The following is a 25,711-nucleotide window of genomic DNA, read 5'->3' as shown; positions in this document are numbered from 1 at the left end:
ATGTGCAATAAGAAATTAAATGCAGCAATATAAAAACAGAAGAATGAGCTCTTGTTTCATGTAAATGGCTATGTTAAGTACTAATCATTATGCCAACTTTTAAAATCAGCTGTTGTAACTGCAGTTTCTCTACCAAACCCTATCAGTTACACCACCAAGCCCTAAACTACAGTAACTATAAAATGGAAACCCCTGCTCCTTCAGCTGCATCTTAAGATACCATGTGTGGGATGATGATATTAAACAACAAAACAAAGCATACTTTTTATGTACCCATTTCTAAATAAACTCTTGTAACACCATGTAACATTCAATTACTCAAGCAGCAACTGATCAATTATCATTTTTATTAAGACTTTCAACGATTTCCCTCTCTGTAAAACCATGCTTCATTTGAAAACTTTAACAGTTATTTTTCATACATTTTTTCCTGCTGCTTCTCTAAGAAATAAAATACAACAAAAATCCTTGGTCTGTTTTGTAGTTGGTCCATCCACATTAAATCCACTCTTTTGCATGCCTGGTAGTCTTCACAAAAACACATTGCTGCGTTTAGACCACATCATGACTGAGGCTTCACGTGTGTCTTAAGAAAATCACTTTCAAGTCTCTCTTGTCATCTTCATCCTCTCGCTTCATCATCTCTCAAAGGAATCCAATATATTATCAAGGAATGTTCCTAGTTGTGGTAGAGGCTTCAATATGCAATTTCAAAATTAGCACAGCTAAAACCACCAAAGCAAAATACAATTGCTTAAGGAAAAGCAAGAATTTTCAAGAAATTAAAACAACTTCAGCGTTTTTAGTTCATAAATTAATCTCTTGGGCGGCACTGTTGCACTGGAGAGCAAAGTCCAAAGACATGCTGGTAGGTGAATTTGCTTCAGGAAAACCTTGGCTCTGTCGTGTGAGTGAGCATGTTTGTGTGTGCCCTGAGACAGACTGGCATCCCATCCAGTGTGTACCCTGCTTTGAATATTTTGCTTGCTGGGATAAGCTCCAGCTTCTCTGCAACAATGAAGCAGTTAGAAAATGGATGTAAACCCATCTACTATCAGAAAGCCACATATTCCTAGTAAGGAACAGGAGCTTTAGAAACACAGGGTGCAAGGAGAGCTATACACTAGATGTGACCACAGTCCATCACACAGTGCACCTGCACAGGGACAATTTAGAGACTCCAATTAACCTGGATAATATGGCATTGGACGTTGGGAGACACCCCAAGCTACCACAGGGGGATCACACTTTCCACACAATAGATGTATTATTCTATAACTAGACCCACCATGCCGGCCTATTATGTAAACTACAAAGGTCAAAATCCAAGATCAGAAAACACTTATAAATCTTTCTTTTCCTTAAACTATGAAGTTCTGCAATGGCAGTAATTACTTGTAATGACATGGAACAATTAAGATAATACACTTATAATATATAACCATAACTTTCTGTTGTATACAATATGACGAAAGATTTCTTTTGACTAACAAGAACCCTGTGTGACAAAGAGCAGTCCTCATATTTTGGTTTTACAACACACCAAGTTCACATTCTAACTGTGCACTTGAAATGTATTTCAAGTCACTTATGTGGTTCTGAAGGATATATTTTTAAAAGAAATAGATTACCCCATAATATTTGAACAAACCAAAGGGTTTGTCTAAGATGAACCAACTGAGGAAGAGAATCCTTGCAGTGACAAGACTTCAGTTGCCCTTGAGCATAAATAAAAACAGCTCAAGATCTTAACACAGGTTTTAAAAAAGTAATCCACCTAACTTGCTTCCCACTTTCCTACTTTACCTAGAGTCTATGGATTCCTTCAGGCACAGCTTCAAAATGATCAGAAGAAAGATGTTTTCTTTTATTTGAGTACTTTAGTAGTGACTTTCAAAGATATCGGCATGACCCTGATATAGTCTAATTACCCAGGAAGGCATAATATCATAACATAGGCAACATTTACATTTTGCATCGCAATTCCACTCTCATAAAGATTTTGGTATCGAATGCAGTGCACACCTGAGCATCTGGCCCACTATTTCCTTATACGTTCTAGAGGAACACAAGATGACGGTGTTTCACAGACCAGCCCTCTTCTCTGACTGCAAATTCAGTTTTAGCCACAAAATATGGTCATTTGTGGAACACGTATAGTCAGATGTCCTGTGCCAATTTATTGCCATCCAAAAACGAGCAGGTCACTTTTTCCCCTGGAGCATACATAATTCATAAATAAGAGGCATGTATATTAAGTGTCAACTGGAATTTGATCAAAGCCTCGTGCTGGTATTTAGGTATTGTCTCATAGGAAAATAATCTAAATGTCAACATTACACAGTTCATTGTAAAATGGTAGATATCCCTCATTGCAAGACTTGGAAGTGTTCAGGTCTAGCCCCATAATTGAAAACAATGAAGTGTCAGTTCAAATATATATACAGTTCAAACATATATACAGCATATATGCAGGACAATCAAAAGTACAATCTGCTTGAGCGAACCTTTTACAAAACCCAGAACAAAAATAATTAAGTAAAGTGATTATCCAAAAGTGCATCGACAGGCACAGCAGTGAAGATGAATCCTTTTGTGCTTTCCCCATTTTTTGTTTCTTTCTGGGATACCATTTACTGTAATCCTAGGAGCAAATCTTAAGACATCTATTAAAAGAGGCACGTGTAAAGCATGACCATATAAGCCTTTTTCATGGCATGGAAGCTTTTGTTGTTTTCAGCAGCCCTATGGCCAGGATTCCACAGGATTTCAGAGAGCTCCCTAAACTGGAGACAGAGATGGAGTGGAGAGCGCAGGAGCAGGTGAGCTTTCACAGGTGTCCGGGTTTAGATGTTGTCGTACATATGCAGGGTTCGCTCCAGCTGCTGCCCCACGCGCTGGTAGAAGGCGATCTGCTGCCTCAGATAGGCCTGCATCATCTCCTTGAAGTCAACGGCCCGCCTGTCATGAAAGTGGTTCATTTCAGCCTGCAGGGCAAAACCCACCACACGGCAGCGTTTCCGGATCCCATCCGCTTCCTCCTGGTCCATCTTGCCCTCATCGCTCATCCGCTGGCTCTCTTTCACCTTTGCAAAAGCACCTGGGGACACACAAGACAGGGGAGGTCAGGGTGGTTCACTATTCTTTTGCGAAAAAGTACCATATGGTAATTGTCAAATCATAAGCCTCCAGTGAACTGACACAGTTTTTTTCTACTTATCAGCACTTTGTGTACAGGGCTCTGGCCCAGAGTAAGTCAAAATAGATTCTCTGTCTCTGAGGCACTCTCTCATAATCTTGAAACAGTTTCTACTTTTGGTGAAATTATTACAAGAGTTCTCACCTAGATTGAAGGGACAAAACGATGGAAAAACTTGCACATGAGCAACTAAGTGCAGTACACTGTGCATGCAAATCAATGTTTTTCGCTAGCAGGGGCTCAGTTAAATTAAGTAAAGAAACTCAATTCACAAGCAATTATCTTCTCCAGAGGCTAATTCTGTTAGACAGGGCAGATACTGAGTTTTGTCTTGAAAACCTGACAGGTGACAGTTGTGTTCTTGATAAAAATGTTCAACTGGAGAACAGCCAGAAGGCAAATGTTCATTTTTTTTCTACCCCTTTTTTTTATGGAGAGATGCATCATGTTATCATATGATCACCTGCAAATTCTCTCTTGGGTACATTGAACAAATTAGTGCAGGATGGTGGTGAAGTAATTCAAATTGTTTATAGCAGTATAAGTCAGGAAAAAATTCTGGATAAAAATTGCTTGACTTAATAAACACACCTAAGCATATGTGGCCAAGATTTGTGGAACTAGCAGCTAAGATTTGGCAAAAGGGAGAAAACATTTTTCCTTAACCAGCATTAAAACAGTTAGCTCCTGTCCATCCCTACAAATAGTAGCTGTAGCTTCTGTTCAAGACCTGACATTTTTCTTGTAATAGCTTTATGCAAATAATTTCAGATTTTTTTTAAAAGAATGACTCAAATTGACAGTTCTTTTCGCCAATTCTTGGTTTGAGGACCACAGAACTACAGATTTGTTTATTTTGCCCGAATCACGAGTAAGAGGTGAATGGTGTATTATGCATGGAAAATCTGTTGCATTGGTTTCATTCTGAAAATAATTTAGAAACAAAATAAGTTATAGCTTAGTGGTCCCTGAGCACTCCTCATTTTATCCAACTGCAACAAAGAAGAGAGACCTTCCAAGTCTTAGAGAAGCCAGGGCACCCAAGTGACAAAAACAAATGTTGCTTTGACTGAACAATAAACCCAGCTAATTACAAATAGAAAGATGTTATCTGTACCCATTTATTGTGTTGTTCTTTAAAACCCTCAGATTTACATCTGATAGCAGGTCAGGAATCTACTTATTTCCGTACAACTGGACATGTGTTATGAAAACAAGAACCAGTTGTCTAGAAGATCTGCTTCTCATGTTCAGCTTGAAGTGGGAGCTGAGGGGGAGCTGAAGAACATGCATTGGTATGTGGTTTCATTTGCATCCCTATGCAAACAGCTGACTCCAATATGGAGAGAGTCTGTGTGGAGACGGTTAACCCTTCCAGAGCTGAACACATTTATCACTATGAACAGAAAGATGAAAATTTAAATGATCACAAAAACAGTATGATGGAAAAAGAGTCTTGCGTCCAGAATGTTTCCAAACTGATTTTTTTTTAAATAGGCAGGGCTCAATGTGAAAGCAATACCAAGACTACTCAATTACCCAGAAATGTTTTAGCACAATGCAATTTTTTTCCTCAATCAACAGACCAAAATGTCCAAAAAGGGTAATCTTTTCACTATAATGTAACATTTATCAAAACAAAGCTAGTGTATCAAGGTCAAATGGTTCTGTTGGATTTTAATGCAGTGAGTGCAGAGTAACCTTCCTGTTTGTAGCAAAGCAAGGCTCTGCAAAGCACTAAATAATATAGCACAGTGTAGGCAATTTCAATAAATGTACTCTGTGCAACTCCATGAAACAATTTTTTTCAGATGTTTCTTACAGTTGTATACGTCATTTTCCCCCATAATTTTCATTGTTAATAATTGAAGGCTCCCATATTACAGGAATTATGCAGCATTTTTTCACTGTTTTACACATTTTTACCACCAAGCACCACTTCACTCCCTAAATCAGTAAATGAAATGTGTAGTTTTTCATAGCACAAGTAATTGGTTACTGTTAGTTACTCGTTCCTGCTTCCTAAAGCACCTAATATAAAAATGATTTTATAGCCAATGAACTGTAGTAGCCCAGTATTACAGTAGGTATTAATACAATGCTGTAATACTGTTTAAATACATTCAATGGATTTGACCTAGATTAATGTATTGCTTTCGCATGCGGAGACTGTGCTTAACCAGACAGCATGCAGAAAAAAGGAAAAAAAAAATTTTCAATCTCTCGCTGTCCCATGGGTCACATTTCAAGAGGTATGTGAGTATTGCACAACTGTTCTACTGTCCAAACCAGTGTAGATGTAAGAACAAAATCTAATCTAAAACCTTTGGTTAATACTGGACACAGTTTCTATTATAACAATGATAAAGTGCTGTCAGTTTATGATGGGAGGATTTTGAAAAGTGCTGAAATAGCAAACTTAGCTCTGGCATACTCAGTTTAATTTCAGCTTAGGTCAGATTTTAATAATTTTACAATCGCTTATATTTCTATAATACTTTTTTTTATTTTACAGGATTCCAAAGCACTTTATACAAAGCAGGAGATGCACTTCATCCAACAGTGAGGTGTAGCAGACACCTGGGTTACACGCGACAGTCACTATGGCACTACACAACAGATACTGTAAGATGGAAAAGTGAAACATTAGTTTGACAATTGACTTAAAGGGGAAAATACAAATCAAACGATAGATGCTGATACCCTGACTGAAACCATCAAACCATTTATAAAGTATTTTATAAGTTTGAAAGGAGTCTTTAGAAGCATTTCTGAACGAATATATGACCTGAAAATAAAATGAATGTGAAGTGAATTAAAAAGATGTTATGTAACCTGGAAACACAATATCGGATATCAAAGAAAGTTCTTCAAAAACTTCAGACATTCACAGTGTGCCAGTACTGTTTCCCCCATGGGACTTCAGCAGATCAGATCAGTTCAAAGAAAAGAATTAATGAATATGTGAATATGAAAATGTTTTTAAACAGTAATGTAAGAGATTATAGAGTTAGCGTGTATAGCATTCTATTTCATGTTAACATTTCATGTTAATGCTGCAATGTCAATCTTTGAACTGTATCCATGAACACATTACCAGTGCAACTATAAAAACAAAGATAACCTGTCTTCTAAATAAAAACTGTCAACGTAAAACAACCTTTGTGAACTAGTATGGGTACCAAGTGCATTCTTTACAAAAGAGTATTTTCCAGTTGAAGTCTAATTCTCTTCAATCATGCAGCGTTTATGTTTTCTGAATTTACAGAACCTGAACATCTATTTTAAAGAAGCACCACTTTCCAAAGTACACAAACCTCATAAGACTGAAAAAGAGTTGCTACTGTGTTTTGTACAACATTAGACCTCATTACGAAAGATAGTCATACATGTACTTTCAGTTAAGTTACCACAAAGGACTGTTTTGAATTAAAGTCCATTTGTTAAAATGTTAAAACTCTTTTTGTTTCACTAGATCCACAGTTCTTATTTTTTCAATCTTGTATTGTCCAGTGGCTTTGTTTGAAATGGCTACCACAACAACCACAATTCAAGTAATTTAAGCCAGCACAGCAGACAGATTTCCCTAATGAACCAAAGAACAGGACCTTTGTCATGTCCGAGCATTAGACACAATGATTTTATGAGAGACCCTCTTTCCAACTGTTTTTTTCCACTTGCTCTCCAGACACCAATCTGTACTATTAGCAGTATTCAGAAGTGTAAACATTCACAGCTACTATTTGAACACAAAATTCCACAGTTCAAATTGATTTCCCCTGGGTAAAAGGGCTAGACATTAGCCGTTTGCTTACAAACAATTCTAGACATTTCTGTGCAGTATTTAAGTGAATTTTATCCCTGAGAAGCTGCCCAGTACATGTGGCAAATGAAGCAGGCCAAGCTACTGAGGCAAGAGGTCTACAACAAAGAATCTGGCAACTCTCGGGGATCATAAAGCTGTGAAGTCAGACACAGCGCTAAAAGAAAAACCATGAAACAAAAAGGTCATCTTCTGTCAGAAGACAAACGAGGCTTGTGATCTCAACGCCAATGACAGACAGCGGGGAAGTGGGAACGGACATCCGCACCAAGCACTGCGAAGAGCTCAGAATCGAGTGAAAATCACACCCGCTGCCTTCTCAGACTTTTAATACAAGAACATTGTTACTGAAGCAACCCATCCATGCCCCTTTTAGTTCAGTTGCCTGTGACAGATTTCTGACTCTCTTAAGCTGCTTTAGATTGTAAAAGGGGAAAGGTAACCTCATATTAATTAGCAAATATTACTTTCACGCCTGGTGCCTGGACATTGAATGAACTAACTTTTAATTAGTTTTCTGGTACCACATTTTTTAAATATTCATATTACTCACGGATTGTATTTGACCTTACACTGGCTGCAGTCACATCATCCAGGTGGGGCCACACTTTGGTGGTGGTGGTGGAGGGGAGTCCCTGTTGTCTGCAAAGCGTTTTGAGTGGAGTGTCCAGAAAAGTGCTACTGTATACAAGTGTCATGATTATTTGTTGTTTCTGTTGATAGTGCAGGAGGTGTTGAGCAATAAACATGTTGTATGTGAAAGCTGTAAACGGATTTTATAATCAATCTTTCTTGATCTGGCAGCTTCATTTAACTTTTTTTTTCTCATTGAGAAAATTAGAATGAGAATTATTTGTCACGAAGTGACGATATACAGAATTATAATACAGTATAACTAAATACCCAGGTTAGAACACTTACTGAATGTTAGAGGCATTCCAAAAAGTATTTTGAATTGCTTAAGTTTTGTAAACAAATAATTAATTATACTGCTAACTAGGAAGACCAGACGTAAAAGGAGGTGTACACCATATGTCAAATCCTTTAATATGAAAAAGCAATTATATCCCACACAAGATAACCCTTCCTCATGTTTTTTTTTTATTTTACAGATAAACAGTGGATTTAGCAAAAGTTGCCAATTGCAGCACTGCAGTTAGCACCAACTTTTATCCCACATTTCATTTGTATAAGATCAGATGCTTGGTCACTGTCATTGAATGAAGCCTGACACAATTACAATACGCTTCAGCTATCTAGCTTTAAATGTTTCAACAATGAATCCTGAAGAACAGAATCATAACAAAGTTAAACTTATGCATGTAAGAAAATTTAATGGTAATGTCCACTTCCATCAAGTGTTTTTAATGTTTTTTTTTTAAATACAGATACAACTGAAAAAAGTAAAGGCCATGTGATCATTCTGTACACAGCCTGGTTGGAATTCCTAAGTCTGCAGAGTTTAAAAATGAGCTCATTAGTAGGAATCACAGCTGTATGGAGTAATAGAAACCACCCTAAAGACCTGACAATCTTTCTTGTCAAATATTAAAAGACATAAATCACCCGATTAAAGAAATGGGACTGGTCTCTTGGGATTATGTCAGAATACACAAGTCTTATTAATGGGTTTCTTAGACCAACTGAACTATATGTTATTATAGCATCAGGAAATTAAAAAGGATTTGATGCCTATTAACAGCAGAGCAAGACATCTTAAAACCCAGATCCATGTGTCCATTGGGCCAAATTATAGGTAATTGAGATCCATACTTGATGACTCTAAAATGCTTTGGCTTTCAGAGTTTTATTGCATGAACACAAATGTTAAAAAATTACATTATTTCCTGGAAAATGGACACATTCATCGCTCAAGTATTTGGAGGATTACTGCATCATCAAAAAGAGACACTCCTTCCTGACACTGGATGCTTTTGTTAATAATGATTTAAATGTGTACTTTTGTATTCTAGCACAGACTGAAAGAATAGCATTCCACTCTACTTACAAAACAGCAATCTAATATTTTAGAAGCCAAAACATGATCTGTAGAAAACTGCAAATCAGTCTCTGATATTTGCAATATTCTGATTTTGTATGTATTCCTCTCAAGTGCGACATGTATATAATATTATTCTTTCAGTACAATTTGTAACTGGATGCTCATGTAGAAAATGATTAAATCCTAAATTTTTGTAATGCCTCTTTTAGGGTAATTGTGTATAAAATAGTTGGATAATAAATTTTGAATATAAATATTAGAATCTCTGCCAGGTAGCAGAGATCTGTGGCAAAGGAACGGCTGGGAGAAGCTGAAGTGGCATCCTTGCAGACTAAGAGATCAAAGCCAGGGAGTCTGTGAATGTTATACAAGCCAAGGCAAGAAAAGAGCTAAACATAAACTGACAAAAGTAAAACACTAAAGATAAACCTTCTTGTTTTTGGGACACTTTGTGTATAAAACGTTTAGCCTCAAAGAAAAGGATTCATCTTTGGCATCGAGAGATGAGAAAACATATTTATTTGACAGAATTGCACCTGCTAAATATTTTAAAATCAGAATTAAAACCTACAAATGTCTTCTTCAAGGCCCCTTTACAATCATGGCAATAATTTCATCCCTTCCATCTTAAAAAAAAACAACTTGAAAGCAGGCTGCCTTTAAAAATAAATTCTGTCTGAGCTATGTACCATATAAGTCACCTTGGATGTGAGCTATAACAGAAGCTGCTTTTTAATTTCATCTTGATGTACTGTGATAATTCTTGTGCAACATGTATCTGCTTCTGGGAAAGCAATCCTGGGTTATTTATAACCAAAGGGAAAAGAAAGAAAATACACTGTATCAACCTCCTGCTACTATACTAATATCCCCATAGGAGGATTTACAGATGGAAAATTTGTTAGACAGACATTTCCTTTACTAGTGAGTCTTGTTTTTCCTTTTTAACGCAGAGATGGAAATACTTGTCTTTTTGTGCCAAGAATTTCTCACACATCAAAGTACTAATTAATTTTAGAAAGCATCAGGAAACAATTACCAAAATATCAGGTGATTTGTAAAGTAGGCCCCCTTGTATTGCTATACTTCACAACAGGAGAGCCTGCTAAAGAGTAACTGCAATACTATTTCTATATTTCATGGTTAGAAAGAATCAGCATTGATGAGTATATTTTAAATCACAATAAAAGTAAAACATACACAGAAACTTGTAAAACTGTTTTAAATCACAAAATAGATTACATTTCCAGGTATGCGCAGCACCATGTTCTGCAATTCAGAACGAGGCAAAAAAAAATCGTCATTACTGTGACTAGTGAGCAGGAATGGCTGTATCATGTTGCAAATCATGTTCAACTAAAATTTGAGTTTGCCACAACATGGCACCTTACATAACTTTCACAAAGTTCCTGATTTTGTTCTTAATTCTAAATTTGATTTTTTTTTATTTTGTTACTGAGATTTAATAACCGGTCTGAGAAATTGGGACTGCAGTTCCCCTTTAAAAGCTTTCTTGATTTTCAAAAATACAGGATACACCTATATAGATAATCTGATTGTATTGAAGATATTAAGGTCTAATTTGGTACTCTGTAAAATATTATTTAGTGTCACACATCATATAGTTGTAAACATAGGCAGGTCTGTTTATTAGAGAAGAGACATTTTTGCTTAATTCATTTGCCTTTGCATTCCCTTAAATCCCCTATGTACTAACCAAAATATGGAGAGTCTGACATGCAGAGTATCCAAGTATAGTGCACAAAAATGCAACCAACATAACTAATGGGCCAGTAAAGAATATTTCTAAACTAACCTCATTTACTGTACAAAAGCCCTGTGAGTTTTTATGAAAGTTAATTAAGATCTAGTAATCTTAAATTGTACTGTGTCTCTTTCATGGTATCAGATTTTCTGCACATGAGTTTAGCTGAAAAGGCACTAAAATATTTGTATTTTCAAATTGGATAAATTAAAGACGTGCTAACTACTGTGTGATGACATGTTGTCCTGTTAAGGATGTATCTGCCTTGAGCCCTATATGTTCAGTATTTGTTCTGGGCTGCTGTGACCCCTGTTGGGAATAAGTAGTTTTCTGAAAATGGATGAATGGATGTTCCTGAACATACAGGTGATACAGAACATTCTCAATAAGGAACACCTACTTTCTGGCCTTTTTTGAGATTATTCACAATATTATTATTGGCTTGCTCCATGATACTGGGGTGGGGATGACAATGAAAGCTTAAGGATAGTACTGATGATGCAGTAAAAGCCTTATTACATGGTGCTTCTAGCATTGCTGTCTCATTTTATCTTTGGGATCCCTGGACCACTTACTTGGAGAGGGGAGCTGCCAACTGCAAAGATGGGAGGCTATGGTGTACTTGAAGATAGATTTTACTTTAAAAGTAACCGGTACTGTTAATGTACTGTGGCATGAACTTATGATTTTGTAGTATATTCTCATTTAATTTACTGTTTCTGGAGTTTATGTGTTAGATCCCGTAAATGCTAAGGGCAGCAATTATTTAGGCATGCCTTTTTTCTTCAGAACAGTTCCCTTCTTCAGTGATGACGTACAATCTGACACTGAGCACGTCAGTCTGTGGGTGTATGCAGATGGGTAAGAAGGGCAACGCCCCAGACAAAATTTCTCTTCAGAGGTACACAGTCACAGCCAACAAGGAAACTAGAAGGGCAGCTATTGAAATAAGAGTGCAAACAATACATGCTGCCTTGTATTCATATCAAGGGTGAAGTCACAAAATTCTATTAATCAGACCACCAAGTTAAAATTATTTTTTTTTTCTTTTTGATCAATGACAACAGCCAGCAAATTAAAACTTGCAAAAATATTAATGTCATAAGAGGTAGATTCAATCTAAAACAGGGTTATTCACCATGTATTGTCAGACCTAAAAGGATCAAACATGCTATCCATGTCTGAGCCACTTGGACAACCATTAAGGACGCTGAACACTATGATCATGAGTTTGGGCCTGGGTCATGTTACTAGCCGACTGGGACTATGAGAAGGATTCCCCATGTCACAGCACACAATTGATGACCCAGTAAAGGTAGAGTGGCTTTAGTCAGCCAGGGCTCTTGCAACACCACTCCCACTGAATCCTGCCCAACTTTAGTTGCGATCGTAATCCTGACCTGTAAACGGCACAAAACGTTAAATTTATGTGCCATTTCAGCAGCAGGTTGCAAAAAAGAAATACTGGAAAATTAAAACAGATTCACTGCAGATACAGGGTGTGGATTGTGCCTCTCCTCCAATTTGTATTGAAGCCGAGGTACAAGCATGTGTCAACTGTGACGTGTTCAAAGACAAGACAAGACAAGGGATGGTTCAAAGGTGGGTGGGTCAGAGGAGTCTGCCTACACTTACTTATCTCCTGGTTGCAGGATTTGAAGCTGCAAGTTAAGACATGAAAAACACACAAATAGCTACTCCAAATCAGGACAGAATAGGAAAAATAATCAGCTATTCTAATTTTTAAAAAATACCTTATTAGAGCATAGTATAAAATATTAAAGAATAGAAGATTAATATCCTACCAGTAGAAATGTGTAAAAACACATAACTGTTTTGCCATGTTCTAGAAAAGACACTGCCTTTCAGCACAACACAACCCTGCAGGAAAAAAAACTATTACTTAAGATCACAACCCTTCTCCTAATAGTATTCAGCAAGTTAAGTCTATAATTACATTGATGTTTGTTCCAAGAAACAACAGCATATGAAAGGTATCTAATGAGACACAAACATTAAGCTGATTTTGCTTTTCTTGGTCCAAATGAAACAATGATTAAGAACATCTGCCAGCTGTTTTTTCCCCACTTATCTTAGTGAATCATCATTTTTGTTTAGTACTTTGCTCAATATCTGCAGTATTTCTTAGTAAATAAGCCACATCCTCTCGCACACAAAATATTTTAAACGTGAACTGGCAGTACTGGCATACACTTGGTCTAGGCCAGTTCTACAAAACTGTTTGTATACTTTAGGAAACAATTAAGATGTGGAAATCATTTGGAAAATTCCCACGAAAGCCAGATAATTGTAAAAGAAACATTTTAACTTCAAATTGTGATACAGTCTATTAAGTATGACTAAATTTCTTTTTTAAATGTATTTCTTAAAACACTGAATTAATACAACTTAATTGAAACTATTTATATCAAGAAAGAATAAAAGAACCATGGAATTAATAATTTTAATGATTAGAAAGAAAGCAACTGTCCTTTGTCTTTGTGACCTGTCTGTTAGATGACATGTAACACAGGACTCTCCTATGACAGGGCCTCTGGCTGATTATCAGTCTCTTTTGGTTAATATTTTACAGTTAAATAATGAATCATTAACTTGTTTTTCACTCTTCCTGTGGAAATACATCCATATATTATTTAAAACACTTTATCCAATACAAGGTCATGAGGGAACCGGAGCCTATCAAAGATCGCAATGGGCGCAAGGCAATGTAATATGTATAATCAGACTACTTTTTAATTAAAACTTCTTGTCTTTCAAACTATAGACTCTTAACCCATATAAGTTAACTGCAGATATTAATTGTATTAATACTTACAGTATATATGTCACTCATATAGGTTAATTGTAGAACAAATTATTCATTTTATTTGCTTACTGTAAACAGAAAAAAAGCTACAAAAAATGCAACAATTTTCACCCTACAGCAAAAATATTAGATCTCAACATCCAATATTGGAAAACAGTTCTGGTTAAAGACATTATCTTGTCTTATATTCATCAAATCTTTTTCTAACCAATTCTTCCAATTGAGCCTATCCCAGCAAGCAATGGGCACAAGGTACACCAGGGACAGGGCACCAGTCCATCTCAGGGAAGACAGACACAGACATGTACACACTCACACAAGGGAGAATTTTCCAAGAATCCAATTAACCCCCCAGTATGTCTTTAGACCAGGGGTGCCCAACATTTTCACTTGCCAGTCCAGCGCGATCTACCAGTGTGAATCTGAAGCTCTGATATAGGAAAAACAGATTGTGGCACATCAGTACAATAACGATACGATAAAATGCAAATAAAAGCAAGTGACTCATGATACAGTGAACAAGTAATGTTCCCCATTTAAAAAAAAAAGATTATCCTACCTTAATGTGAGCATTGGGACTGAGATGTGTACTTGAGAACACTTACTTTTTAAACGTGTGACACTTTTATTTTGTCCTTGCAGCTCGACATTCAGCTCATTCAGCAGTTCAGCCAGGTCTGTGAGGACTGCTACTGTAAATCCAGAAGCCACTGGCATATTCACCATGTACAGACGACATGAGAAACTCTTTGATTTCAGGCAACAGCTGTCTGAACCTTACCAAAAATGTTTGTTTTTGACATCTCCAAACAACAAGCCAGCAGCCTCAGCAAACGCTTTTTTTAACTGCTCGATCCCTGAATGACTTTTTCACTAATTTTTCTACTTTTCTTTTTTTTCGTAACTCACTTGTAGCGGGAAAGGCCACTTCGTATGTTTTCTGCGCAGTTTTGAAATGTTGTTCTATATTTCCCTAGATGCTAACATTGCAGATTTGAATGTGATAGTACAAAAAAATAATCATGCTCCCATTCCTTGTGGTACTGGTCTCTTGGCTTCATCATTTTCGCTCAAACACTACAGCTATCAAATAGGCAATCAAACTTATCAAACTGTTGGCGAATGTGTCACAGCCAGTCTGTTTCGCTCCAATATGCACTGTAACAAATGTGGGGTTCGTGCGGCAGTAACCAAGAGAATGTTCTTGAGTAGCACACGCAACACTCTTTATTTACGGAGCTCCTGAAGCCTTTTTTTCCCCTCCAGTGTCAGCCAGCAATTAGGGGAGAGACTTTTACAACCCATTCGACAAGGGTTAAACACACACAAGGGCAGTAAAATGTATGACATTACATTCACAGAACTGAATTAATTTTTAGGCTATCGAAAAAAGTAAATTGTCATATAGCCTATTTATCTTTGACATTTGACCCACATGTGCAGCATACTGTCAAAACATCTTTTTTTCACCTTAGAAATATTGCTAGACTAAGCCCTATGCTATCACTAACTGTGGCTGAAAAGCTGATCAACACATTTGTGTTCTCTCGAATTGACTACTGTTATGCTCTACTGGCTGGGGTATCTAAATCTACTCTGAACGAACTGCAGTATGTCCAAAATTCAGCAGCCAGAATCCTGACCAGGTCTAGTGCAAGTGTTCACATTACTCCTAGCCTGGAGTCCTTACTCTGGCTTCCGGTCAAATTCCATGTAGACTTTAAAATCCTCATGCTCCCCTATAAGGCTCTGCATGGCTTGGCACCTCAGTACCTGTCTGAACTATTATTGCCCTACTCCCCATCTCGCTCTTCTAATTCTGCTCTCCTTACTGTCCCCCAAGCCTGTCTACATTGTATGGGTGACAGGGCTTTCTTCTCTTATGCGCCCAAGCTCTGGAACTCTCTCCCCAAGGATATCAGAGAGTCACCTTCTCTAAACTCCTTCAAATCCAGACTCAAAACCCTCTTCTTCAGAAAAGCCTTTACTTAACTGGTTCCATTCTCCACCCCTCTGCTTTTCTTAGTACCACCATCCACGGTCTCCTCTGTATATTGTAATTGTATTTTATCTTGTGTATTCTTCTTTTTATTGTTTGGTGTCATCCTGTAAAGTGCTTTGAGAAGCCACCTTTAAAGGCGCTATATAAAATAAAGTTTATTATTGTTATTATTATCTTTTGCCAAACATTCTTGCGATCGATCAACTGGTTGGGCACCTCTGCCTTAGCCTGTTGGAAGAAACTGGAGCACTCCACGCAAACACAGGGAGAACATACCAAATCCAAGTACTTTAGCTCACAGCCAGGTCTGTAATTGAACCCAAGGAATGCAAATCACTGTGCCACCATAATGCCCCTGATCAAGACCATTAAAATGTTATTTTTGTAGAAATGATTAGCAAAGGATTTGTGGCATGGTGGCACAGTTTTTCCATTCTGCGTGGAGTTTTAATGGATGGATGGTATGGTCAGGCCATTCCATTGCTATTAATATCACAAGATAGTACTGAAAAGGTGATGTGTTTATTTATGATTATGACAGTACTGTAAGATTTTCAGAACTTTTGCAAGAATTAAGGATGATTGTTTTTTTTTTTACCAATTCTGGAGAAGGTTTTATTGTTATTTTACCTTCATTTTAAACATATGCTCCTAACTCAATATTATTCTTGTTCTAGTATTTTTATATTCTGGACTGATACAGTAAGTACCCTATGCCATAAAAGTACAGGTGTAAAATACCTAGTAACAATATTGTGCTTAAATCTTGATTATTTAGGGTGGTGCTCATTTTGTGTCAAACAGTTGATATAAATTACCACACATAAAGTTCATAATATTTTATTAACTTTAATCTCCTGCATAGTAATTTTTCCAATATAGATTGTAATTGCTAATTTGTGTGTCTTTCTCTTAACATATTATGATCAAATGTTCAAAAGTATGGATAATTAATGGACAGATCTACAACTACTTAAAATTGTTGGAAGCCTTACAGTCCAGATCTGTAGAAATCACATTTTTAAAATAGGAATTATGCATTTGCATTAGCTGCTAAGAAAATGAAAATTAGGCTATATATATATATAAATTTCTGCTTCCAGTGTGCATGGGACAGGTCAACAATTCATTAAGTGTATAACAAAAAGATGCAGATTTACTTGCTTGGCCTCTCACTGCTTGAGATAATGTTCTATCTTTCTATCTATATAGAGCTCAGACAATGAGAAATGGAACCTGAGACTGCAGAGTCTCACCTAAAGGGTCTAAAACAATAGTGAGCCAGTAAACATCTCCATGGTAACATGAACAAACACCTGTAGACAGCTATGTGGAGGTGGATGAACAGGAAAAGTAGGTTAACTGTGACTTAATAAACGAGGTCTATGGCATATAAATTTAAAAGGCAGAAGCTTCTGGCAATAACTTTTTTGGAGACTGGCTTTTTTATCATTTCTGTAACTGAAAGGAAGGTAATGTGGACTCGCCTCCAACACCACCAATGTGCAGCATCCACCTGGATGATGCAACAGCAGCCACAGTGCGCCAGAACACTCACCACACACCAGCTATCAGTGGGGAGAAGAGCAGAGTAATGAAGCCAATTCATAGATATATCTATTATACAGTTTCATCTATCACTTAAGTTTGAACATTTGTACAGCTCCACCGTACATGTTCAAACATTTGAATTGTTCCCATATACTGTAGTTTATTCAGCAGGATTCCCAGCAAAAGCTATCTCAGGTCACAACAAAGACATTTCTTAAATGCATGTGAACCCAGTTTCACAAGCCAAGCTTAATTGGTGCTGTGTCAAGGCTGGAAAGCTGCCACCACCCCTTGGAGCTTTCAAGACAGGGATTGAAAAATTAATCTTAGCAAAGGCCTCAATAAATTGTGATGAAGTGCTTCTGTGATGACATAAAGTTTGAACTTCCCATAAGTTTATTAATCATTTAAAAAGTGCACATGAAGCTATCTTATATAAAGCACTGGTGTCTATCTTCTATACATTGGATAAAGAGTGGTTTCTAAACCATTTGTTATCGTAACTACAGTATTCTCCACTCCAAAACTAGTAGAATTCTAAGATTCCCCCAGTCTCATTGCAATAAAGGTAAGAAGGACACATTGCTTGGAATGCATTTTTGTACATTTTAAATCAACTTCAACCATTAAATATAGCCAGAAACCTCTTTGCATTCCTGGCTTGCCATTTTACAAACAAACCATGATAAAAGAGGCTTCACAAGCAGTTTCAATGTTATATTTAGTTGAATCTGCTAGCTTTTAGCACTATGCACAGAGAGAAACAAGTCAAAATAAGTGGCATGAGGCTAGAACAGGGAGCTGCATCAGCTCACATTGGCTGCAAAGTTCCAGTTTGATTTAATTCCACACAAAGATGCAGAATTATTACAGTTTCAGATGTTAAACCTTTTGTGTGTAAGACACCTGACACCTTCTTCAGGTGAGTTACAACAGTGTGACAGTGTAACTGCCCAAATGTTGCATATTGTTCTTTGTTTCTACTTTTCAGCATGGAAGTACTGTAGCTTTTACATTTTCCTTTGTAACTACGTACCATTGAACATAGCTGACACTAGACACTTCAAAGTAACATTAGAAACTTTAAGCCATTCTTAGGAGCTTAAATGAATTTAGTAAATACCCAGCAAACCTATTAGGTAGGTGTGAGAGAAAATCTCAAATTAAACCATAAAGTTCAAGATTTAAAAATCATTTATGGTATAATACAATTTTTAAATAATTTTGTTCATGACCAGACATCTAATCTAGTTTAATCAGTAGATGCCCTTTAATTCCAAAAGCTTTGGCTCATATAATAATGCCTAATTGCTTCTCAAGCAGTTCTAACAGAACATGCTGATCACTTCAGTTTTTAAGTAGAGAATGTATTGCATTATGTATCATCCATTTTTCACTTGAATACAACTTATTTTGTAAGGAACATTATTATTCACTCTTAAAGTTCAAAAAGCACTTCTAATATTGTTTTTTTTTTAAGTAGAAGATTGTTAAGTTGGTATCAAAGATTTTCATCACCCTTACTTCTCTGATCTTTTCATTAAACAGTGTGGTCCATGACCAGTAACTGCAAGAGCAAGGTATGTGGTTTATGCTAAGAAGATCACAAAACAAAGATGAATATCTTCTATAAAATGTATTATACAACTAAGTTTCATAACTTTCTGCCTCTTGAATATTTACAACATGGATTACAACTTTCAAAATATTCTCTAAGCCTCAAAATTTAATTATTTTACTGCTGTTATCAGTACTGAAACTAAACAAGACTGGGCCCGATCTATTTTAAGATGGAAGACATCCAAGGAAAACTAATATGCCGTTGTAAGTGCTGTTAGTGGACCAATACGTGGCACTCTTTCTCTGTACCACAATTTCCAAGCAATTGTCCTAGTTGTGGTGACTGGGTACACTAAGCTGTAGCGGAGCCATCTATTTGATGAAACTTTAATGAATATGTGGTCATTTAAATGGTTAATAAGAGGGGTGTTAACCCTTGTGTCCTGTGCCACTCTAGGCTTTCACAATCTGGCCTTTTTGAAGTTTCCCCTCAATTTAATTAGTAATCCAATTTCTCACTCTGAATCTGATTTTCTGTGTAGTGGAGCTGCTGGGTCATAATAGCTACCATGTGTCAACCAGGTGGGTGATGCACTAGTGTTGGATGAAGCGATTCCCTTCCTATATATAAAGCACTCTGGGACCATTTTTGATGAAAGCACTATATAAATGCAGTGAACTATATTAATAGTGTTTACAACAAATGTTCAGGAGGGATTACAACAACTAAATTCAATCAGACTGGGCTATCAGTAATTTGCAAATCAATCCTGGCATTATTTCCTCACCTAAACATTTTAAATATTATCCCTTTCTCACCCTAGCATGCATCGTTTGCATCCCACTTCCATTCCATCTCCACCTTTACAGCTACCCCTTGGTCATTCCTCACTCTGCATGGGGGTCCTAGCCTCCTCATCCTATGGCCAGGAGGTTAGCGCTCAACTAAACAGGTTAAGCCACATTTTGAATAAACCACTCCACAATCCTTTCAGTACACTTAATTATTGGTTTGTTATTCCTCGTAAATTGTTTGAAGAACTCACATTTGATATGGCGCGCTTGAGAACACTCTAAGTGGTGCTGGAATAACAAAAGGTGAGGTCTTACCTTTCTGGAGGTGAATAATGTCTGGGAAATTGGAGAGCAGTCCCTGGTACAGCGAGAGCTTGTCCAGCATGTGGAAGAGGTCATTTTTGGGCTGCTCTGCAAACATCTCCCCAATGGTCTCATATGTGCGGCCCGTGTGGGAAATAGCATTGTTGAGGGCATCGGAGCTGTAGGGAGGATCAAGGGTGAAGGCCTGGCTGACAGACTGGAATGCATTGCCCAGTTTCTGGAACTCCTTCCTGAAGCCGCCCACATGTTTGCGCACCAACTCGGAGGCCACATGGGTGAGCTGCATTACACTATCGTCCATTTTCTTCGTGAATGTCTTGAAGGAGTCCACCCTCTCTTCCACATCCTGCAAGTCCTGGTGCTCACTGGGGATCTGGAAGGTGAGCAGGAAGGTGGCACCCACCATCTCATCCTTCTCGGCCCGTCGCTTGCCCAACTTCCACTGCTTGTCATCCGCGCACATAAGGAAGTGCTCAAAGCCCTCATACTGGGAGAGAACTGGGTGACTGGTCATGTGATCCATCCACAGAATCAGCCTCCTTTTGCGTTTCTCAATAAAATCCTCTTCAAACCGTCCTGTGGCCTGCTTTTCCGGCAGGTGGGGCACAGATATTACTGTGAATTTGTGTAGAAGCCGGTTGTAGAGCCAGTCAAAGTGTTTGTAGCGGCGGTAGACAGGTCTACCTGTGTGGCTTGGTGTCACCCTATAGGAGATGTAGGTCTTGATGCCCTTGAACTTTGTCTGCTTTGTGGGGTCCTCAATAGAACAGGAAAAGGGCCTGGGATTAGCTTTCCACTGGGGGCCTTTCGAGCCCATCTCAATGCAGTACGTCTCCGCAATCTTGGACATCATGGGCACATCTCCAAGCACAAAGGCCTCAACACCAGAGCGGACAAAACTGGAGAACCGGTTGAGATTCCTGCCCACCACACTTCCCTTCCTGGAGCTGGAAATGCTGTCCTGTCTCTCCATGGGGGGTTTGGGTCGATAGTGGACATTAGGATTTGAATGGGGCGTTTGGTGAGCATGTCCATTAGCGCCATATCCTCGCCGAGTCTCCTCGTCCTCCACTACTGTGGAAGTATCGTCCCAATCATCCCAGTCATCGTCATCATCTTCCTCATAGCTCCCCAGATGGTAGGAGGTATGATGAGCAGAATCAAAGTAGGAAGAGTTATTGCTGGGTGAGCTTGCAGGGCTGATTGAGTAATCTGTTAGATTGGAATTGGTCCGGGGTCTTACGATTTCAACATAAGAGGCTGGGAAGAGACCTCGTTCCCCTCTACTGTTTTGGCCTTGAAGCCAGCCGTCTAAGGAATTCTCATCAAAAATAATAAGTTCTTCATTCTCCTGGATGCTGATCTCTTCCTTATTTTCACTCTGGAAGGTGTAAAGTGCCTTAGCTTTCAAGGACATTTTGGTTGATGCTTATGTCTCCTGATAATCTGAAAAGTCAATTTGATTTTAAAGTTACTTTTTCCTCACGCAACAGATCGCCATTTAAGTCTACTTTCACTTACCAACTCAACATTCCTTTTCAACCCAAATCCCTTTTTTAAATCAATGGAAGTCTTCGGTCACTGTCAAACAACAGCTGTTGCTCTGTATTAGATAAAAAAGACGTTCCCTAGCCCTCAGCTGAAATGTACCGATTTCAGCATTACAAAGGACAGGATATCTATTTTAAGGTAGCTGAAATGGCTACAAAACTAGCAAGTGACTCGTGTAGCTAACAAGTAGTAAAAATACGGAGCGATTGTTACGCTATTTGTTTACAAGAGACAACAGTGTATTTAAGACTGAAACCATGCAACTACCTAACGTCTCCGCCTCTGTACAAAACCATGCAGCCTATTATAAATACCTGTCGGTTTAAATGTGTCATTAACACTTTTTCAATATCACAAAAAGTAAAAAGTGATATTTCTAGCAGATCAATCTCTGCCTCTTTGACCAGTGCTCATTGAATTGCTGAAGCTAAAATTTAACAATCAGAATTAACATACAATAATCACAACAGTAATCCAAATCATACAAGGTGTATCGATATTAACGTAGTTAACATTTTTCTTCCTTTGTTGCCACCTGCAATGACACCACGTAAACTATTTTTTATACTGCGGTAAAAAAAAAAAAAACTTGATTGACCTCATAACCACACAACAATCCTTGAAATAAGTGCATGCTAAAACTTTTTCCCACCAACGTCTCTATGGAATCTTTCGACGAGTACACAAATCACAACAAATCATTTGGTTACCACATCCCTACGAAGATTATTTTTTAAAAAACGTAAAAGAATCCGAATGAAGACCTCATTTTACCTGATATCACATTAGAAAACTAAATTAAGATCACTAAATGACATGCTAGACATTTCATAACCCTGAAATATTACTGCACTATTCCCATGTTACTGTAAACCTGACCTCTCTTGAAACCCAGCTTCCGCTTCAAATATTTATTGATCTTCAACCTTTACTTCAACCAGATTAACAGCAGTTGTCAGGACATCCAGTTATTTGACTTCCAATTGTGGAAAAAGATATCCCTAAAATTTTCAAAAAGTTCCAGTTTCATCTATGAAAAAATGAGCCGATATAGGAAAATTGTTGCTAAAAAGTTTTTTTTCTTCACATATTATCAGTGCATAGGCTTTAGTCTTAGAAACAGGTTTTAAAATAAAGTTGTAGTCCGGCTGAAAACGTCCAACGCACTCTTCAAAAGCAGTTTAAATCCCTGCTGTGTGAAGAAAAACAACAGGTCAAAACACTACCTCAACATTTCGTTCCAGCAAGAAAACAAAGTGTCTTGGCAGGAAAACATTTTTTTTCTAAAGGGAGAAAGATGAGTAATGAATACGACCTAGTGCATTGTGGGCTCGATCCACATTCCTTTGTAATCTTGATCCCTTTTCGAAGGAGAAAACACTTCTTTAATACCGGTTTCTTAAATTATGAATTTAAGTCCGTTCGTATTCCCTCTGTATTCTTCAGTATTGTGCACGCATGTGGAGAATGTATCAAGGAATCATATTTCTTAGCAGCGATTCTTCGGCTGTCTAACAATGTAACTCTTTCCATGACGTATGGGCTCGGACAATCGGGAAAGTTTTCATCTGCGATTTTTCTTCGGAATATAGAAATTAAGATCTTCAATGCCCTCTACCGGCCAAAGTATACACATGTCGCTATTTTAATTTAAGACTGAGTTTTTGGCCGCAAATTCACTTTTTAAAATCATAATACACGTTTCGCAATGCAAAAAAATAAACGTAGCTTTAACTTAAGTCAATACTCCATAGAATATATTTAATATTAATCAAATATCCAAACTGCAGATATTTTTTAAACAAAACGTACAGTCACAGGGTTTTGAAAGTGAAGAGAAACAGCATCTACAAGCGACAGATCTGTTATTGTATTTACATCATGGAGGACTACTTTGTAAATAGAGCTGGTATAAATGTCTGGTTAATATAAATCTATTTTGTTTGTGGGCCAATCAAGAACCGCTCTTAAAGTTGGACTGTGGAATAAAGAGCCACGACATTACAAGCATTAGTTATTAATTATCCTACTGGTCTTTAATTTAAAAAAAAAAGTTTACCGTGGATAGTTGCTCCGTTGTGAATTTACCCAATATTATTTTCTATTACACGTTTCAAAATGAAAACCAAGCGATACTTTGCATATGATAAAATACTCATAACTAAACAAGTTAACCATATATGGTATATTCTACAACAATGCTGTACACGGTTAGAAAATGGTTCATGTTGTACTAAGTGTATTATATATTGTATTATGTTTTGCACCTGCCTGCAAAGTAAATTTCCCATCTCGACCAATAAAGGAAGTGCTTTTGCCACATGACCGTGTTTCAACGTAGGTGTAGTACTTGGTCGGCCAGCAATGGCATGACGATACTCCCGATACCCGGATTTATGTATATCTGCGCAGTTTCTGCACTGATTTCTCAGCAGATCTGACCACAGTCGAAGTCTGCGTTAACACAGGCAGAAGGACGTCATCAGGTCAAGCATCTGAAGTTTGCCCAGCTAAATACAAAGGCAAAAAGCACTACTGATGTCTCTGTAAAAATCTTAACTTGTGTTGAGTAATTATCTATGGCAACATATTATGTGTTTTTTTGTGTTCCCTCTTCCTTTTGGGATACCTTTTCTTGTATTATTTAATTTACAATAAAACCTGAAAAAACAGCCTGCTCGACCACACCGTTTCTCCACAGATCCTGCTCTGCGGCAGCCGCTGACGATGAGGTGAGCAGGTAACTGGGTGGAATCTGCTTTCCATCTGCTAGCGCCACCTAGGCGGGGGGTGTGAACATTCCCTTCAATTCCGAACTGCGCATTGCTCTCTGAAATACTGTCAGAAATTGTACGTATATGTATACCCATGCACTGTTTCAACGTGTATTTAGCAATATATGCAAAATATAAAACACATTGTAAATGGTTCTACGTAGTTTAATAGTATCAATTGCACGTCAGTCTTACCCTTACGTGGCGTGACATAGTAATGGCCACTAAATTTTTAAAAATCCTGTTAAGAAGAACAGTTACGCTGTGGTAAAACCAGGTAATCAAGTTAGCTTAATGGAATATTCACAGATGTGTTAAATGGTCTATTGAAACATTGGTGCTATGCACCACTACAAGCAACAAACGCAACTTTTATGAGTAAATAAAACCGCTATATACTGCATAGTAGTGCATATCTGTTGTGAACAAACAACTTGTCGCTGGCATTCCAAGGTAGGTAAGGGGGAAAGGTCAAATGGGTCTCATTTTAGGTTTTGACAGTAACGCTTCTGTCAAAGGAGAGAAAACAAGACCTTGTTTTGGAGAACTATAATATTTTATTTAGCTTGTGTGCTGACGGTGAGCCTCAGTAAAGTGTCTGTTCATATTGTAACACATATGGCCGACAGGTACTGTGTAAGAGCCGGTTTACCAGAGCGGGGACGTCGCCGCCCTTCCCTGTAATACTATGGACCACAGCCCCTGGGCTGTAGAGAGATCTCTCTTTAGCTCAATTGCGTTACATTGGTGTCAGAAGCGGGGTGGGATAGCCCTTCGCCGGGGACGGCGAGTTAAGCGGGGGAGAGTGTAACGCATACGGCCATCAGGGTGTGTAAGAGCCGGCTTACCAGAGTGGTGACGTCGCCGCCCTTCCCTGTGATTGCAGGACCACAGCTACTGGGCAGTAGAGAGATCTCTTTCACCGGGCTGGATCCCTGTTGAGTGACGCGGGAATCCTGGGTTCGAGCCCCCGACGGTGGGGGGCCGACCTAATGCGGCAAGGGCGCCCGTCTGAGCCCCCGTTGCGTTACATTATCACAGTGAAGTCAGAGAAAACTAACTTACAAGTCTGTTCTCTAAAATTTCCTTTATTTGCCGTTTTGGACACGGCTGTAATACCACTGTTCAACTGCTGTATTACAAGACCCTTTTTTGCGTACGATTTGTGAATAAGACTAAAACGACTACGTTTTATTTGTTTCGAGGGAAGACAATTTGTACTATACTGTCATGTTACCGTGTATTATGAAGCTTGTCTAACACGCCTGCTGTCCAGTTTAAGTTCGCAAAGATCTTCTGGGTAACATTTTCATGTGTTCAAACGCATCGCAACTTCAGTTGTGCCCATATTTTTTATATTTCATTATCATGTCGAGTGTACTGTAATTGGAATGCCAAAGGTAAAACTAGATGTACTTTCCCGTCAGTACTTGCTTACTGACTCTGCATGAATCACTGCTTGATTACATTTAGTCACATGGGACGCAGTCAGGTGCTATGACAAGCTAAGAACAAGCATGCTCTCTCTGCTGCACCAC

At 38.0% G+C, this 25,711-nt stretch overlaps 1 protein-coding gene across 4 annotated transcripts in view; it reads right to left on the bottom strand.

Moving 5' to 3' along the window:
• Positions 1–327: 327 nt before the first annotated feature.
• snx33 (sorting nexin 33) overlaps positions 328–25,711 on the bottom strand; it is a 25,883-nt gene continuing 499 nt past the window's right edge. Inside the window, exons 1-3 of one of the 4 annotated variants that reach the window (XM_015343508.2) lie at positions 22,715–23,123; positions 19,840–22,588; positions 328–3,100 (exon numbers count right to left, since the gene is read on the bottom strand). In XM_015343508.2, coding sequence (XP_015198994.2) covers positions 2,847–3,100; positions 19,840–21,265 — 1,680 coding nt within the window. In that variant the 5' untranslated portion in view covers positions 21,266–22,588; positions 22,715–23,123 and the 3' untranslated portion in view covers positions 328–2,846. Of the gene's footprint in view, positions 3,101–19,839; positions 23,124–25,711 lie in introns of those variants that run through there. The other 3 variants (XM_006628851.3, XM_015343507.2, XM_069190612.1) reach the window with 3 other exon arrangements.

Source organism: Lepisosteus oculatus, chromosome 5, assembly GCF_040954835.1.
Source record: "Lepisosteus oculatus isolate fLepOcu1 chromosome 5, fLepOcu1.hap2, whole genome shotgun sequence".
Lineage (NCBI taxonomy): Eukaryota > Metazoa > Chordata > Actinopteri > Semionotiformes > Lepisosteidae > Lepisosteus > Lepisosteus oculatus.
The sequence above is the reverse complement of the archived record's forward strand: the minus strand, read 5'-3'. Positions and strand labels throughout refer to the sequence as shown.